The following is a 17,774-nucleotide window of genomic DNA, read 5'->3' on the forward strand; positions in this document are numbered from 1 at the left end:
AAAAAAAAAAAAAATGTATAGCCTATAATTGGGTTTTAATATTTATTTTAAAATATTAAATGCTTAAAAATACTGCTAATTTTATGCTGTTTAACACATGTATAAACTGTGCACTGTCGCTTTAAGACAGTCGCTTTAATTCACGTTTATTTCTCAATGATCTTCTGCCTGCTCCGCTGTGGCTAGTGCTGTACCTACGGCTGGGCCCTCTCACAGTTTTTAAATGGTCAGTAGTGGGAACTACTGTTGCCTTCATGATTTCCTTTTAAACGTTTCTTATAAGAAGGAGATATCAATTATAAACAATGACAAGCCAGCTGGAACCAGCTCTCTCTCCCTCTCGTGAGTGCAGACGCGTTCCCAATTAAATGGATCGCATAATGTTCTCGTTAGATCTGCTGCAAAGGAGATAACTAAGAGTTAACTTAGTTTAACATGATGCTATCTCTATTTAACATGATGTTTTTACATTGACATTGTAAACGTTCTCTAAGGAGAGTGAAAAGCAGTTTGCAGTAAAGCTAACGTCGTCTCTATCGCAGGAAAAAAATAGCGAGCAGCCTGATAACCAAATGAAATGCTCGGCGGGCCGGATTCGGCCCGCGGGCCGCAGTTTGCCCACCCCTGCTCTAGAACCTGATTAGAATGAGCTAACACCAATTCTCAATTGAGAATGGGACTGGACTCACTTCATTCATTTTTTTATTTATTTTCACAGGGTCAAACAAGCGGTGAAATCAAATGTAAGCTCATTAAACGCTCACCAAATCTTTTTGGAGACACATCTTCCTTCTTGGCATCAAATTCAAAATAAACATACTGTATATTAAAAAAACTGATTGCACTATTTCCCATTAACTACAGGGGTTTGAATTTTCTGTAAATTCTGTTTTTACATTTTACAGTGTGCCAACGCTTTGGGAACTGGGACTGTATGACCCGTTCAATTTCGCTCTACATTCAAATTGCCCAGGTAAACTAACCTAACCCTGCTCCAAATACCCATTCAAATTGCCCAGGTAAACTAACCCAACCCTGCTCCAAATAGCCATTATCATACAGAAGATTTCAAGCCATGGAAGCTTGTTCCAGGCAACCAATTGTTCTTAATCCACAGATAGACATCAGCCAACTAACATAAAAAAGCATTTATTATCATGACATACAATAATTGATTCACAAATCATTTGGGAAAATAATATTACATAAGTAAAAAATATACAAAATATACACCAATCATTAACATTCATAAAACCCGTGAACATTCGTGAAGTAGTCAAGTACTACTGTACAGTATGTCTTGTCAATCAATGCATTCAGTGGCCAGTGCACATTTCTGCCCTTATCCCAGTCATTTGTGGGAGCAGTTACACCAGATTGTCAGTGATGGGGAAAGAGCACCAGCAACACATGCTTGATAGAGCATCCATAGTTCTGGCTGCACAGAACCAATTAAAGTTAACAAAATATCCTCATAAAGACAGCATCCCTTAACTCTTCATGCATTACATTTGAAGCAATGATAGAAATATACCTGACATAAAAATAGAGATCCTAATTTCATAATGGTTTCAACGGATCTACTATATTAAAAATAAAACAGAAAACAATGGAAAAAAAAATATTTCCCACAATTCAATTGCTTGACAGTCTGTTGTCTGATATATTCCTAAGTCACCTTCTACAGCATCATAAGTTCTGCTAAAGCAGTTAGTCGAGGTTGGCCAAGTAGAGGTGGCTCTTAGGGTCATTAGACAGCCCTAGACAGCTGCAAGGACAGCTGTATAAGAGGAGATCTCATTGGAATATGAGTTTTAAAGTGGCTGGAATTTGGACAACTCATATATTTGTGCACTTAAATTCTACATATCAAATGTTAGACAGCATCATAAAAATGTTTAAAAGGCCTGTTGGGATGTGATAAAATTACAAAGGCTTCTGTATGTTTGTGTCTGTGTGAGAGGGCAGTGGCAATCATGTGACCAGTACAGAAATGTATAAATCATTGAAAAGTAATTGGCAGATGATGGCACTGAAAGTGGGAAAAGTGTTATGGAGTATGTAAAAGGGGAGGCAAAAAAGTTTGAGAATGCTAACATTTCATATTCTTTTGTCACGTTTTGGTTTGGCCAGACTGGAAATGCAAGGAGGGGTAGAGAGGGAACCAGCACCTTCCCCTGGGGACAGACTAGCACATCTATATTACACCACAATCAGTATTAATCAAGAGAAATCTACTCCACTCCATGACCCAAGTCCATGTTCATCATGTAACCTACTGTGGCCAAAATGTAGTACCTGTGCTTTATTAGCTACATGTAAGGCTCTGGTTATGCAAGTGGATTATTACAAATCTTGCACCAGTTACACTAAATGCTGTCAGATTTCCTGCACTCTCAATAAATTTGTTTTAAAAAAAAAAATCATGACCATTGAAAATAACTAGAGGTAGACTGGCAACGTAAACTTCGCATTTATGATTTTAGTTTAGGTTATGGTTAGATAAGCCTCCTTCAACAGAGAAAATAAAGCTTTGTGAATACAGTACATGGCAATGAGGAATGTATGCAGATGCATGAGGCTGTTGCACACACACTCATTAGCCCAAATTGCTGTAGGCAAGCATGTACAGCACACCAGCAGTCAACAGCAAGGTCATGAGTTTCAGGTAGTTTGTGTACAGTCATATGTACTATTTGGAGTTATCCAATCACAAAATACTGAATAACAGTGTCTGTCAATGTAAAAGTAAATGATGCTTAACTTATGACAAAATACAAAAGAGTGCAATACAAAGTGCTTACTCCCCAATAATGAACTGATATGACTTATTTGTTTACCATGGTCAGTGCTGGACAGAGATTTCATTACTCTGAGCTCTTGAAAGTGAGGCATTTGATCCAAGTCCAAGGTGGATGTTTTTACACTCACCTCTGCTATAATCTCCCCACTGAGAGCCTACTATGATAATGGACTTAAATCAGGAGTGAGAAACCATAGGAGTCATCCAGTTTTTTTTCTAATTGTGCATCTGGAGGGGAACTGCCACAAATCAACATGGTGTATGTGTATGTGTTTGTGTGTGTGTTTTTTGGGGACATGATGAGGTGCATGATACCTAGCTTTGAACAGCAATCAGTCAAAAACATACAAAATAGTTTCTCCATACTTTTTGTGCCACTCTAAATAAGACATATTTAACTTCCCGAACTTCTTAACTGAGAACACCATTCTACTTCTGTGTTTCAGAGAGGAATGCAAGCAAACAAAACCAGGAGTAAGATATAGTGTTGTTCTTGAAAGGAGACATCCATGTGGATCTGACCAGGCTGGTTCTAGTGTCAGACACCTGTCCTCTTATATGGTAACAAATGCAGACTTCTTAACTTGAAAGTCAAAAGTATATCTGCCTTTTTAGGGATTTCAGTTCCCAATCTTGATCATTAGGACCTCAAAAAGGGGAATTCATGCCCAATTTTGTCTCAAACTGTAGCTTTTGCCTCTTCTGGTAGCGTACACGGACCCTAAAACAAAGCAAAGTCTGCATTAGAAACAAAGTATTTTCTCTGTCTGCCAAACAGTGCACTCATTGCACTCTAGCAACCTCAATCAAATGTTTTTTTTTTTCTCAGGTTAGGATTCTTTACCTGATTTCATGTAGTTTGACAACTTCATTCACCAGGACCACCACTATGGTGGACAGGAAGCCCACTAGCCAAACCATTAGGGGGATGTCACCAAGTGAGAAGCTCAGGTTTGCATTCCGGTCCTGCCACAACTGGAAGTCCACTGTGGCTTGTAACATCTGACCCAACAGCCTGTTGCAAATAATTTTAGTTAGGCCACCATTAACAGCAAAATACCTGTGCTTTGTATTCCCTTTGCAGGTCCTTGTTCTCCACTCCCTCTGATCTAGCACATCTTTTGTCTGATCTACCAATCAACCTATTGTAGTTTTTTTTCTGTGTCATGATTTTCCCTATTTCTCAAGAAAAAGTGAATCAACAACATTACTTGACCTTAAACAAAAGCCGTTATAAATGTAAATCAATATAAATCATACTTTAAGTTGAGTGGACATCAGGGGAACTGTGGCGCAAGTGGTACCATTTGTGCCACATTTGGGTCCATGTGCCTACGGAGTCAGGCACCTCTCTCTCTCTCTCTCTCTCTCTCTCTCTCTCTCTCTCTCTCTCTCTGAATAGAAAAGCCTACTTAAAAAGCAGTGCTTATCTTCTATAAATACTATAAACAAGTTCAATCTTATGAACGTCTTCAATGAAATTGTCAGCTATTTTTTTGAATCACCAATATACAGTATTTTTTGCAACAAATACAGAGAACAACCCCGGCAGTTATACAAGGGGTGGTGCTCACAAGCCAGATACGTTTAAGCATGTTTCATCAGCTAATTGATTAATTATCTAATTAAGTGCTTTTATTTGATGTATTTTATGCTACATTTCAAAGTTATCCTACACAATTGGCAATGACTTCTTACTTGGATTACTTGAATGGCAGGACAAAACAGGAGAGGAAGGGCAGAACATATCAAATATGCTATTGTTTCCAACAGATGTACAGAGAAGCACTTACACTACAGGAACAGTGAGGCACCACCATGTGTTACTGAAGGGGTTTTTCTTCCACAGAGGCTGAGAGCGATGCACATAGCTCAAAGAGATGACAACTAAGGAACAAAAATGCAATTCTGTCATGTCATTTCTGTATAGTAAAATGATTAAGTGAAATTACAAATGTCTATTTGGCCTCAACTTTACCTGTGTGCAAGGCCAAGAATCCAGCCATGACCTTCTGGACCAGCAGCAGACCATTTGATAACTCATTAAACCACCCCGGAGCATCAGGAGATGAACTATGACAAAAAAGTATGTTTTTATTAGCATTTTGATCAAATAAAACAAATAAATATAAATGTAGCCCCGTTCTGGTGAACCAAGCATAAAATGCATGGTACTGTACTGTATGAAATGTAATTTCAGGTTTTCAAATATAATACTAAAATAAGCAATCTGTAACCTTTCCATTTTATAATATGAATAAAATGACAAACTACTGAGCATCCCTGTAGGTCATTCCTGATTAGCAGTTTCAAGTGAGAAAAGGAAGTACCTGACAGTAAATATGTGCAAGCAGCTGACATTGACATCGGCTTTGGTGAAGTTAGCAGCTATGGAACACACCTCTTGCAAGGAGAAGCCCAAACCCAGAAGGTAAGTTATCATGGTCAGACCAAATTTTAAGAGGAAGCACCCCAGGAAGTACTGCTGCGTCTGAGGAGTGGGCAGAAGAGGTTTAAAGAAAGGAACTATTTGAAGATAAAGAATACCACTGACTGTCTCATATGCATCCTTTACTGCCAGGTGAGTCAAACAAATGTTACAATGACGTACCTTTCTTGGAATAGCATCCAAGTTCTTACCAGTGGCGACAGTCATCACTGAACTGTCTGGTGGTTTACCAAGGAAGGATACACTGCAAAAGGAAGCATTACATGCATTCAACACCATGTTTATGTATGGTATAAACCATGTGTCATAAATCTCAATTTCTTAACAGTAAAAAAATGCCCAGAGGTGAATGTTGCAGTCTTTTCATTAAACTTTTTACTAATGTTGTATTTTCTTCAAACACTAAATACGGCACAAATTCATCAGCTATGAGGTTAATAAAAAGGGACGGGCTAAATAGGGGAATGCATTTCTTTTCTTCATTCTGATTATGGGCTATTGGGCACTGTGGTTAATGCATGGGTGTGGTCAGTACAGTGTTTTGTTTTATATCCCCTTTATATTGTTCTATATCCCCTTCAGGAGAAATAAGAAGCATTTCTTAGGAAATCTTATGATGATGTTAAATTAAGCTCAATATGTTAGAAGAAATATGGACATAAAATATCTTGTTACGGTTTTCTTAGTAACCTGGCACTGAGAATAATTAAAGGTATCAAAATGTAGTTTCAGGTGTTTTGGTAACTCGACTGGAGTCAAGGAATATTTATATTATACCTCGCTGTTATACATACTTCCCACGGCTTGAGTCCTTCCCCCTGGACACGGTACAAGTGAAATTGTTTTGGAGCCGAAGGGCTAGCAACAGGCGAAGACAATCTCCAAAGAGCCAGGCTATCTACTGACCAGGTTATGTTTCACCATTCTCACAAGATGTCTCTGGGACAGCGAGACCCAAATTGCAAGGCTGGTTCTCTGTCTGCGGGTCTCTGGCAGCTATGCTCTATGGCTATGCTAGGTCAACCATTGCCCTATTGCAAGTTCCTTTACCATCAAAATAGCCTCAAAGCTGTTATATTAAGGTAAAAAAAACGTGCATAGTGCCGCTGCTTTAATATCTAACAATATGGTAAAACATAAAATACTAGCTGTACCGCAGAGCAGTACAAAATATGACCGCAGCCCAGTCCTGCACATTCTCTCTCCATCTCCGTCTCCATCTCCTACTCCATCCCCTTCCGACCAAAACCTCACAGCACAAACTCAGTTTCTTCCCGACTACAGTTAGCCTCACCAACAATGGCAATAAACCTGATTCTGATTACTCATATTCCTTCTATAAACTTTACTACACTGTAGTGAAAATAATGAAATACTGTTATCCTATTTCCTTACTTTTGGATTTGGAAATGCCTGTTTACTGAATAAATGTAAATCATCTGATACAGGCCATGATCACTTTGTTGTCACAGGCAGATTTTGCATCATGCATTGCTTGTTAATGATATCAGGACCTTTTGTCTTACCTGAGTAGTGGATAGCAGAAGCAAGACAGCCAGAGGATATCAGTGATATTCATGGGAGGAGGCAGCTGAGTCAAACAGGCCAGGAACTGCAATAAAAATAATACAGCCAATCACATAATGCACTATTAACCTAGACCAGGGGTCGGCAACCTTTACTTTCAAAAGGGCCATTTTCTTTAACAAAGATTAAAAAAAATAACTTCTTAAACCACTAAGAACCACTGTTATAAATAATGGTAAGACTTTGTCTATGACAGATTTGTTGCTCTCATGCTTGCCTAGGATGCTTGTGTTAGTAACCTGTCTCCAGCGTTGTGAATAAATCTTTGCACTCTGCTGTACGGTCGGCTTGCCTGTGCGTTATTTTTTTGCCTCTTTGTGGTTTTAATACTTAATTTTTACCACACAGACTTGTGTTGGTTTTATTCCATTACAACGCATTTTGCCTCACCTGAATGATGACCAGGGTCAGCTGGCACTGCAACAAGAACAGGAAACATTTTCTTATCCCATAAGTAGTGTGCCGTGCCTGGAGACAAAGAAAGTATGGTGAGAAAAATAATTTCATTTCATTTACAATAATTATGGCATAATGCATCATAGCTGGCAAGCTAGGTTACTTCAGTGTAACTGGTGCTGTTTACGGCGTTTGTTGTTTATTTGCCTCACTAGTTGTCTCTACAGTCTCTTCAATACACAACATGATGCATTGAAATGTGTTTTGTGCAATCACATCCTTCACCTGTTCAATGAGCTTCACCATGCTGACACTCTCCCCTTGGTGGAAGGTGACAGAGCATCCCATTGAGTTGAGCTGGCCTGAAAGGCTGAGGGGAGTGATCTCATCACTGTTGTCATTTATACTGCACCCAGTGGCATAACCAAATGTTTCCCACGAGCAACGAGATGGGTACAGTGGGTCCAAAGCAATGCTGAAAAATAAAGCCTAGTTAGCACAGAACGGACCCACTAATCAGCGTATACTGTATGTCTGCATGTAAATGATATCATAAACATAAATAAATAAATGACTTGGTTCATATAATCCAGGGGTCGGCAACCCGCGGCCCGCAAGCCGCATAAAAATATAAATTAATGAAATATCCGTTTAAAAATATAAATTAATGAAATATTTTCTACAATTTCTTAAAAACATAATTATAAGATTAAAATATTTGTACACCAGTGTTAAGCTTTAACGTTTAACGCTTTTCCTTACGTTATAAACTTGTGAAAATATGTAGCTGTAGCCTACACATGTAAAATGTGTAAAAAACATGTTTATTTTAACGCATCATAGGCTATGTCACATCCTCGCGTCCCTTTAACTCTGTCGTCAAACTCCCTAAAAGTCCCTAAAAGGCTAAAACAGATCAATTTAATAGCCTAATCAATTAACAAATGTTTGCCTTCACCACTGTGACTGAATAATCGACGGGATGTCTGAGCAGCAAAATGTAATGCTGAAGACATCTTGAAAGTAGATCATTTGAGAGCGCAGATATCCATACAGACCAAATAGCCTACCATGCCATGCAACATTGTAGTAGTTAAAGTTGCCCGAACCGGGCAGCCCGGCGATTCAGAAATGTTCCCTCGCTACATTCCGCCAGCTTTCATGAAAATCAGGCTTGTAGATTTGTGTGATCCTCAGGGAAACAACGAAATCGCTATGGAACATTGCATTTGGACACTGAACAAAAATGTCAAGGCATGCTTAACCTACGAAGCCAGCAGCAATATCCGTATAATAATTGTAATGTTATGATTATTACGATTGCTATTATTATAATGTGGAGCAACAGTTTGGGAATGAGAACCGTTTGGAATCAACTTAAAAATGCAGCAGTCTATTTTGCACCGCAAATATGAACGCAAATGGCGCAAGACTAAATCACAGGTTGACCTCATGAACTATAAGAGTCAATTGTTTATGTACAACTGTGAAATAAAAAAAGCGACGACAGTATTTCTCCCAGATTATATCAGATAGTTCTAATAATTCTAAAGTCCTGTTCAATACCATTGATAGACTAATAAATCCTCCTCGTTTGATACCCTATGAGCTCCACACTGAAGAGAAGTGCAATCAGTTTGCTACGTTTTTCAGTGAAAAAATTTCAACTATCAGGAGCAGTATCTCTTCATCTTTCACTGATGGTTTCAATCCTCAACCTCCTCTGCCCGATAGTAAGGCTACTCTCCACAACTTCACTGCTTGGCTGCTGACATACTTCAAATTGTCAATACCTCCCTACTATCTGGAACATTCCCTGGTTGCCTTAAACATGCCATTATTACGCCTCTACTAAAAAAAACCTAGTCTTGACCCCCTGGCTTGTGAGAGTTACAGGCCTATCTCTAACTTGCCTTTCTTAGGCAAAATTCTAGAGAAGGTTGTTTACAAGCAATTTTGCACCTACCTGTCTCAAAACTCTATATTTGATGCCTATCAATCTGGGTTTCGGGTTAATCACAGCACAGAAACTGCTCTAGTCAGAGTTGTAAATGACCTTAGAATTGCGACTGACAATCACAAAATGTCGATTCTTGTTCTCCTTGATCTAAGTGCTGCATTTGATACAGTCGATCATTCTATACTTCTGCAACGTCTTCAGCACTCAGTTGGTCTTCAAGGTACAGCTCTTGATTGGATCTCATCCTATTTAAATGGGAAATCTTTTTCTGTTTCTATTAATAACCTCTCTTCTGATGTAATGCCCATTTTATATGGGGTACCTCAGGGGTCAATTCTTGGTCCTTTGCTTTTTAACTTGTATATGTTACCTCTTGGTTCTATCATACGGCAACACAACATCTCTTACCACTCATACGCTGATGATACCCAACTTTACATTTCTATCTCCTCTGATGACCCCAGTCCACTAAATGACCTCACTTGCTGCATCTCCAACATTAAAAAGTGGATGGCCCAAATTTTTTTAATGATGCGAAGACAGAGATTCTGGTTGTAGGCCCTAAGGCCATGAGACATCACTTTCACCCAATTCTAACCTCCCACTTGGTAAAACCGTGTGAGGATGTAAAAAATTTAGGAGTGACTCTAGATGCAGATCTTAACTTTCAAAAACATATCTAACATTACCAAAACAGCTTTCTACCACCTTAGAAATATTTCTAAAGTCTGTGGCCTCCTGTCCTTACAGGATTGTGAAAAATTAATACACGCTTTTATCTCCAGTCGTTTAGATTACTGTAACGCACTCTATGCTGGTCTAACAAAACAGATACTAACAAACTTCAACTTATTCAAAATGCAGCTGCTAGAATACTCACTAGAACACCTAAATTTAATCATATCACCCCGATTCTTAAATCACTTCACTGGCTCCCAGTCAAACAAAGAATTGATTTCAAAATACTTCTTCTTGTTTTTAAGTCAGTAAGTGGCCTTGCCCCACCCTATATTTCTGATATGATATCTTTTTATGATCCTACCCGTCACTTAAGGTCCTCCAGTAAATGTCTTCTCACAATTCCCAGAATCAACACTTAGGCTGCACATGGTGCCTTCAGTTACTGTGCCCCAATCCTCTGGAATAGCCTACCTCTGGAATTAAGGTCATCACAATCAATTCTCGCTTTTAAAAAGGGACTTAAAACTTATTTATTTTCTTTAGCTTTTAATTCATGACTACAGGTCTCTGCTTTTAAAACACTCCATTTTATTTTTATTATTTTTATCTATTAACTTTCTTTGTTGTTGTTGTTGTTTTTTTCCTTTCTTTGACTTTTCTTTTGCTAAGTGTGTTTTTTATATTTTAGATAATTTAATGACAACTCTCCACTCAAAGCACATTGTGTCTATGTATGCCATATGAAATGTGCTATATAAATAAACTGACTTGACTTGACTTGAATTGACATTAAACTGTTTCATTATGGCCTGTCCATGGACCGGTCATTCAATTAAAAAAAATAAAACATATTTGCTAACCCTTGATTCAGGTGATGTTGATAAGCTAATTCAGACCAATAGGCTAAAGACTGCTTGTATTTAAAGGGCTTAAATATTGTTGCGGCCCCCAGGAAGTTATTTTTTTTTTAATTTTTGGTCAAAAAATGGCCCTTTTGAAAGTAAAGGTTGCCGACCCCTGATATAATCACTTCTGAAGGCAATACTGGCTTGCCTTTGATTATCTATCTATAAATTGCAGAAACGTTTGTCTGTCTGTCTGTCTGTCTGATCGAACAGTTCCTCTGATTGATTTCAAACATGGCAGGTGTCTTGCTAAGGGCACGAGTAAGGGCAGTGCCAAGTTTGACATTATATAAGTATTATAAGTAATGCAAAAGATGTTGTTAAATATATCGGTAAAATAAGCACACATTGGCTTTCTCTGCTCTACTTTAGCCACTATCCCTCTCACACAGCACAGCGCAGGGCCAGAGACAGGGTAAGCGGAGTTTTGCAAGTACTGAATCAGAGCACAGTGCGGGGTCGAGATGTAAGATATTTGGATGATTATCATGTCTGACCTCAACAATAAAGACTCCCTGTATGCAGTTTGCTTGCATAAAATGGTTTCTGCAGATTTTGCAACACACCAACAATCACGGGTATGCAGTGTCTATTCAAAATGACGTAAACATGTGAAATATAAAAATGTAAATGTAATTCAGGTTTCTAGGCCAAGTATACTTGTAAAGGAATTCAGTCTCTGCATTTATCCCATCCGTGAATTAGTGAACACACAGTGAACACACACTAACCGGAGCAGTGAGCTGCCTTGCTACAGCGGGGAGCAGTGAGGGGTTCACTGCCTTGCTCAAGGGCACTTTAGCCATTCCTACTGGTCTGGGATCGAACCAGCAACCCTTCGGTTCTAAGCCCGAAGCCCTAACCAGTAGAGGCCACAACTGCCCAATGTGCATACATGATGTGCAATAAACTCACACTTGGAATAGCTTAGGCTACTTTAGACTTGAGACTTTAAATAAACAAACGATAATTCCGACTGCAAGGTCCCAAATTGAAATGAGCGATAGGCTAATGGTCCCGAATTTAAGGACATTTTAGATTGGCTTGATTTCCTTGACATCAAAAGAGACTGATTCTTACCTCAGATCACTCTGAAGAAACAAGCAACTGTTGCGGAAATTGGCCGAACTACCAAGGCAGCATGTGACCTCCCTGTTCTCCTGCATGATCTTCATCATCTCACACATTGCTGAATCAAAAACACATAAGAATAAAAGTGAGTCTTAACTCCCTATAGTGTGCTACTAATGCTTAAGTGTGAGCAAACAAAAACATATTAAAACAAAGAGACTGACTTTCAGGGGTGCAGTCTGTGAAAAGCGGAACAAGCAGAGGCACATTGTCAATGTTCTTCAGATGAGGACGCACTTGGTGAATCCCACGAGGCAGTTTGGCCTTCAGAAAGAAGAGATACAAAAGTAAGAGGACAGACCCAGAAACTGTGCCTAACACAATAAGTGCTTCTTGCTATTGTTTATAATAACACATTCAATTACAGCAAACATTTGCCTATCAGTTGACTTACTCCAGCCAGAATGATCACTTTCTTATCTACTTCTGCATGTTTAAAGACCCACGTCAGCCACTGATTAACCCCTAACAACTCGTCTTAGTTCCATTCTAAGTTCCATATTCATTTGTTCCCTTCCCGTCCTCCCCAGCCTTAAAACAGCTTGCATCTCTACACCCTATGACTCATCTATGATGTGGGGAGCTCATTGCCCCCATACCCCTCTCTGCTTACAACTCCACATGCTTACAGCTGCTTTTCCCGTAGGATGTTTCCAGCTAAACTTTGACTCTGCTTACAGAACGCTACACAATGCTAAGTTGTAATTTTGGAGTAATTATGGTTACCTACAAGTTGATGCATCAGAACAGTAATGAATTTATTTTCTATTGCTTTGTACAGTGTAAGAAAAGTAATAGTAGGATCATATGATCTTTGTTATCAAAAAGCTGACGATGTTATGCTAAGATAGCTTGCTTATCTTGTAAAGCTACATGTGTGTAAGCTATTTTAGAAACTGATTTGGGAAAACTCCACCCCACAGGTCAGTCAGGATTCAGTTCCCATCTTTGGAACACAATAACGACAGTTTTGATTTGTTATTTGGAGACATCAACTGGTACACTGCCAGTCCAGATCAGAACTCCTCATGGCACTAAAGGTTGTATCAGCTATGGCGGGGTAACGTCACTTCTGTTGACGTTCAAACAAAACAGAGAGCTAGTTCGATACTCCCTCCCCCTCCCTCTCGTGCAATTGAAACTCTCCTAACACGCATCTCGTCGGCTATTGGTTGGAACACTTTATTTTGCCTTTGAGTGGTTGCCAACACTTGTTGGTAGCAATTGTTTTTGTGTGCAGATCTCAGAGCCTAGGCTGCCTACAGAGACGCGTTTGTTTGACGGCCTGCTTATGGGACGGGTAGCTAGTGGATCGTTAGGAAAGATTAGATGAATGTGATCATTTATGTTTGGGCCTTTTTTGGGCCTGCAATCACTCATACAACCTTTAAGTTTACAACTTATTTTCCTTATAATACGTGTTTGAACGCTTGAAAAGCACCTAATGAACAAGTTAAAAATATCAAAAACTTTTGCAGGAGGGGGTCTTTCATTATATTTGCATTAGTAAAAGGTTACAACCTGCTAAATAAAACCCTAAAAGGGGGAAAAGGTGCTACATATAACATACTCGGTTGCAGTCCTCCAGAAAACTAGGCACATCGCTATCAGTCGGCTGGAAACTGGCGAGGTCAGAGTGGCCCTCATCTTCTGGTAATAGTGGTCCTTCAGCCTCATCACGGGAGTCTTTCAACAAAGGAATCTTACATTGTAACTTCAAATATATATACATACATGCCTTGTGGCTGCAAGCTCTACATAGTAATGTGGGAAATCGTATTTGTAGGGGTAAGAAAAAGATCATTGTTATCTGGAATTTCAGGTTTATCACCAAAACGCGTGTGTGGAGCACTAAATTAGGGGTTGGTGGTATGCTTTCCCTGGCTTCACGTCACATGATTCACAGTAATCTTATGAATAGGATTGTGTGTAGAAATTGGGCTGCAGTAGCCTATTGCATTTTGACCATTTACTTGTGTACTAATGTTTGCATAGCTTTGCAATTCACCACCAAAGCTAGTTAGAAAAAATGTATACTATACACATATTTTATTATATACTGCATATCAAAATAGTGTTAGATTGGCTACTGCAGCATCTTAAAATATCTAGTATGATGTGTACAGTGGACAATGAAAATCTACTGATTAAAGCAAAGACATGACAAATGTTGCTCGCCAGGATAGTGCCTTTGTCTTATCTGTGTGGCTAACATGGAAAAATAGTGGGGATCACTGTATTAATCAAAAATCAGAAAGTAAAAGACCAGTATCATTTCACTAAGAAAATTAAATAAATGAATAAGCAACCTAAGAAGCCTGCCTGCCAAGTGGGCTACTGGTAATTATGCAGTTCACCTTGCAGGTGGTCATCATGCAGCGAGCCAGCCTGACTGGGACTGGAGGGGGCACCGTCACACTGTCCATCCCCATTGGGTGTTAGAGAAATGTGGCAGTTCCATCCTGTCTCCAGCCCCATCTTCTCAGCAAACACCTACATACCAGAAAAATCACACCCATGACTCCTCAATTATTTTGAGCACAAAGGAAATGAGTCTCAGCTGCAGCCACACAATGAGTCAATGAAACCATGCAATGTATGAAATCCAAATGTTCTTTATAAGTACCCTGGAAATCTAGAGTTCTCGCAAGAGCACAATTTGAATTGCCTGCGCGAGACACTCTGGCAATGAGTAATGATGCACGTTACTTTTGCCACTTGTATCGCGGGGAGCCAATCACATCGGTGTATCTGATATAGGCGAAGTCTGGAATCAGTCAGTAAACGTTGGTCGTATTGTGTTATCCAATTGCGTGCAGTGAGATTTTCAAACGCACGCTTGGTACCGCCCCTCAAGTTGGGCCATTACATTATTTGTGGCCAGACTCTTAATCTTTCTAGATTACCAGGGTCTGGAATCTCCAGGCTACTTTATAAGTGTATAGAAATATAACTTCTCTTCACTACACTCTTCACCCCTAACAAGAGTTGTTCCTTGCCTCGGTTGCCTCGACACCAGGATACACCAATATGTACGCCTAAAACGATTTTTGTGAGCAACTTTCTTACTAAAATAATGAATGCAAATATTGATTTGATGGCACTCTTTTTTAAGGACTTCAAGTACTTGCCAAATATACAGTAGACAGGCAAATAAAACACTGTGTCCTTCCTCGATGATAGTCGAGGTAAGTCGATGATAGTCTCTTAAATGACAATAGTAACTAAAACCCAGGATATTGTGATATTGTATGTGAGCCAAACCTTATTTCTTGTAGTGTACATTGATGCTATAATACATTACATCAATTCCATATTTTGCTGTACAAAGATTTTTTATTTTACCTTGCTGCGCAGTTCGTCTTCCATAGAGAAGTAGACAAAACGGATGCAAGCAGTCACCAGTGCATCAATAAGCCGCACTGTGTCCAAACGTGCCTGGAACTGTGACGACACCATGCCCATGAAGATCTGACCACTCAAGGCCTGTACACAGTCCTCACGTTCCAAGCCTTCACAAATGCCCTCTGAGACACAGCCAAAAGAGAGAGAATGTCAAGAGAATGAGCAGAGTTTGACCAGAGACCTTAGGCCTTAAAACTTACAGTATAAAAGCTACTGTAGCACAACAAAAACTGGATTGAAAGGGCTGAATGGCAGTATAGTTATAATTCCTTTGTGTGCTAGTGTTTCATGCAGAACTACTGTATGTTGTGTTTCCTGGTCAAGAGCTAAGTCCTAAGCAGTGATGCACCGATATTGAAATTCTGGGCCGATACCAATACCGATATTTAAAATTTCACTTTGGCCGATAACGATACCGATATTTTTATTGACATTGATACAACTTTGCTGACAAATAAGTATTCAAAATACATTTAAAAAAAATAATTTTTCAAAATGGGGGGAATCCCCCCCTTAGGTTTTTCATGTAGGAGGGAGTTCAGTAATATTGAATATACTGTAGTGTGATCATTAACACCATCCTAGATTCTGCTTGACTCTCCACACACACAAACACACACAGAAAACAATGGCTTGTGTCATATGTTTCAATTTAATTTATAAATGAAATCTATTTTCTATTTCATTTATAAAATTCATATAAAGTGTATTTAGTTAATAATGTATAGTATTTTATATTCTTACCATTACTAGTAGCTAAACATATTTAGTAATTGATTTTTAAACTATTACACTTAGGCATTTCTTTAATGTGGTGTATAGATCTAATTGAGTACCTGTCACTTTAAGTATAGGTCTAATTGAGTACCTGTCACGTGAGAGTATTTAGCCTTCAGTCTCACGGTGTTATGCTAGTGAGTAAAAGTTGCGCATAGTGCATAAGGATATTTGGATGCAATTCATTATGTTTTCTATGTCATTAGATAAAATAAATGTTCAAAAAACTAACAAGTCGAAGAAAATCTTTTTGGGATCATAGAAGAGATTGCAAGTGTCTTGTAAAAGTGTGTCATGGTTGTGTAGCCTATTTGCGTAAGCGCAAAGTGGTTCTCTCTGTGTGTGTGTGTGTGTGTGTGTGTGTGTGTGTGTGTGTGTGTGTGTGTGTGTGTGTCTCTGCGTCTGCATGAGGCTATGTTGAATTCAACTCGGTTGTTGATCCATCTGGTCAATAGCCCCGCATTCACGCCACTTCATAATTAGATTAACGTCATGAGACAGGCTGTAAAGTGTATGCGGGAATCTCTCGCATTTTGATGGCCAGAGTTGCGGGACTTGAACAAATTATACACAATACCCGCAGTGAAATATAGGCCCTGGAGAGAGAAGAAAATAACTTTAATCTTGCATATCCCTCTGCTACTCCCTATGGAAAGTTTTCAGATCTGCACTCTTAGAATAGGTTGGCGACGCTTATCAGCGATTTAGTCGTGGCCAGTATATTTGAAAACATCGGCTACTAATATCGGCCGTTTCGCAGATGGCCAATGGCAACAAAAAAGGTCTATATCGGCAGATACCGATACAAGTACATTTTTATCAAAACACTCTCCCATCACTGTTGACTCACCATCCGAACTCCAGCTATTGCGACGACTGCCACCGTGTTTGATAGGAGTGGTTCCAGGTAACTCCAACCCAGAAAACAGAGTTGGGCCTGGAGCAAGTTCTACACACTTTCCATTCAACTGAGACGAGAGGGTGACCTGCATGGGCTTATAGGCAAATGCAGAGCAGTAACCCGATAGGCAGGCACGCTGATAAAAATCCAGTACCTTCTTTCTACAAAGGAAAACAAAAAGTAAGTAATAAAAACGACATTTCAGACTGACTGCTGAGAGTAGATGCAATAGAAAGTGTCTCCGATGAGTTAATGCAGTTGATGAAGTTTTTTGTTCTTCCTTATAGATCATTATTCTGTGGACTGCATTTCAGTTTCAGGTATAAGGTTGGGAAAGCCTGAGCCAATGCTTGGTACCATTTATGTCCTGAGAATGGGGCTACAGCTACACCTATAGCTTTTTATGCATAACTACCATATTTTCTGGACTATAAGTCGCATCAGTCAAAAAATGCCTTATGAAGAGGAAAAAAAACATATATAAGTCACATTTAATCGCATAAGTCGGTTTACACCAACCACTATTAAAGTGTGGTATTATTATAGCCTGATCATTAACTAAACCCATGTAGAAAGACTATAGCCTAAAGATTCCGACGTATGATTTCGATAATGTGTGTATGTGCACGAGTGCCAGTCAATCATAACAGTCTGCATAATCTTTGCAGCCAACCATACAGTGTATCTCTGTAAACATTATTGCAATGTCTCGTCATATCTGCCTCGTTTTAACGATTAGGACAATGCTAAATAACAGGTGAGGAATGTTTAGGAGACAG

General features: G+C 39.2%; 1 protein-coding gene across 3 annotated transcripts in view; it reads right to left on the minus strand.

The window, feature by feature from the left end:
- Window positions 1–1,133: 1,133 nt before the first annotated feature.
- tmem94 (transmembrane protein 94) overlaps window positions 1,134–17,774 on the minus strand; it is a 33,241-nt gene continuing 16,600 nt past the window's right edge. For 2 of the 3 annotated variants that reach the window (XM_042082580.1, XM_042082581.1), the window contains 15 exons: window positions 16,945–17,156; window positions 15,258–15,439; window positions 14,270–14,405; window positions 13,483–13,598; window positions 12,077–12,176; window positions 11,862–11,970; window positions 7,521–7,710; window positions 7,230–7,307; window positions 6,779–6,864; window positions 5,415–5,496; window positions 5,134–5,294; window positions 4,782–4,876; window positions 4,597–4,690; window positions 3,648–3,818; window positions 1,134–3,524 (listed from right to left, as the gene is read on the minus strand). In XM_042082580.1, coding sequence (XP_041938514.1) covers window positions 3,452–3,524; window positions 3,648–3,818; window positions 4,597–4,690; window positions 4,782–4,876; window positions 5,134–5,294; window positions 5,415–5,496; window positions 6,779–6,864; window positions 7,230–7,307; window positions 7,521–7,710; window positions 11,862–11,970; window positions 12,077–12,176; window positions 13,483–13,598; window positions 14,270–14,405; window positions 15,258–15,439; window positions 16,945–17,156 — 1,885 coding nt within the window. In that variant the 3' untranslated portion in view covers window positions 1,134–3,451. Of the gene's footprint in view, window positions 3,525–3,647; window positions 3,819–4,596; window positions 4,691–4,781; window positions 4,877–5,133; window positions 5,295–5,414; window positions 5,497–6,778; window positions 6,865–7,229; window positions 7,308–7,520; window positions 7,711–11,861; window positions 11,971–12,076; window positions 12,177–13,482; window positions 13,599–14,269; window positions 14,406–15,257; window positions 15,440–16,944; window positions 17,157–17,774 lie in introns of those variants that run through there. The other variant, XR_006027094.1, reaches the window with a different exon arrangement.

This window comes from Alosa sapidissima, chromosome 24 (assembly GCF_018492685.1).
Source record: "Alosa sapidissima isolate fAloSap1 chromosome 24, fAloSap1.pri, whole genome shotgun sequence".
NCBI lineage: Eukaryota > Metazoa > Chordata > Actinopteri > Clupeiformes > Clupeidae > Alosa > Alosa sapidissima.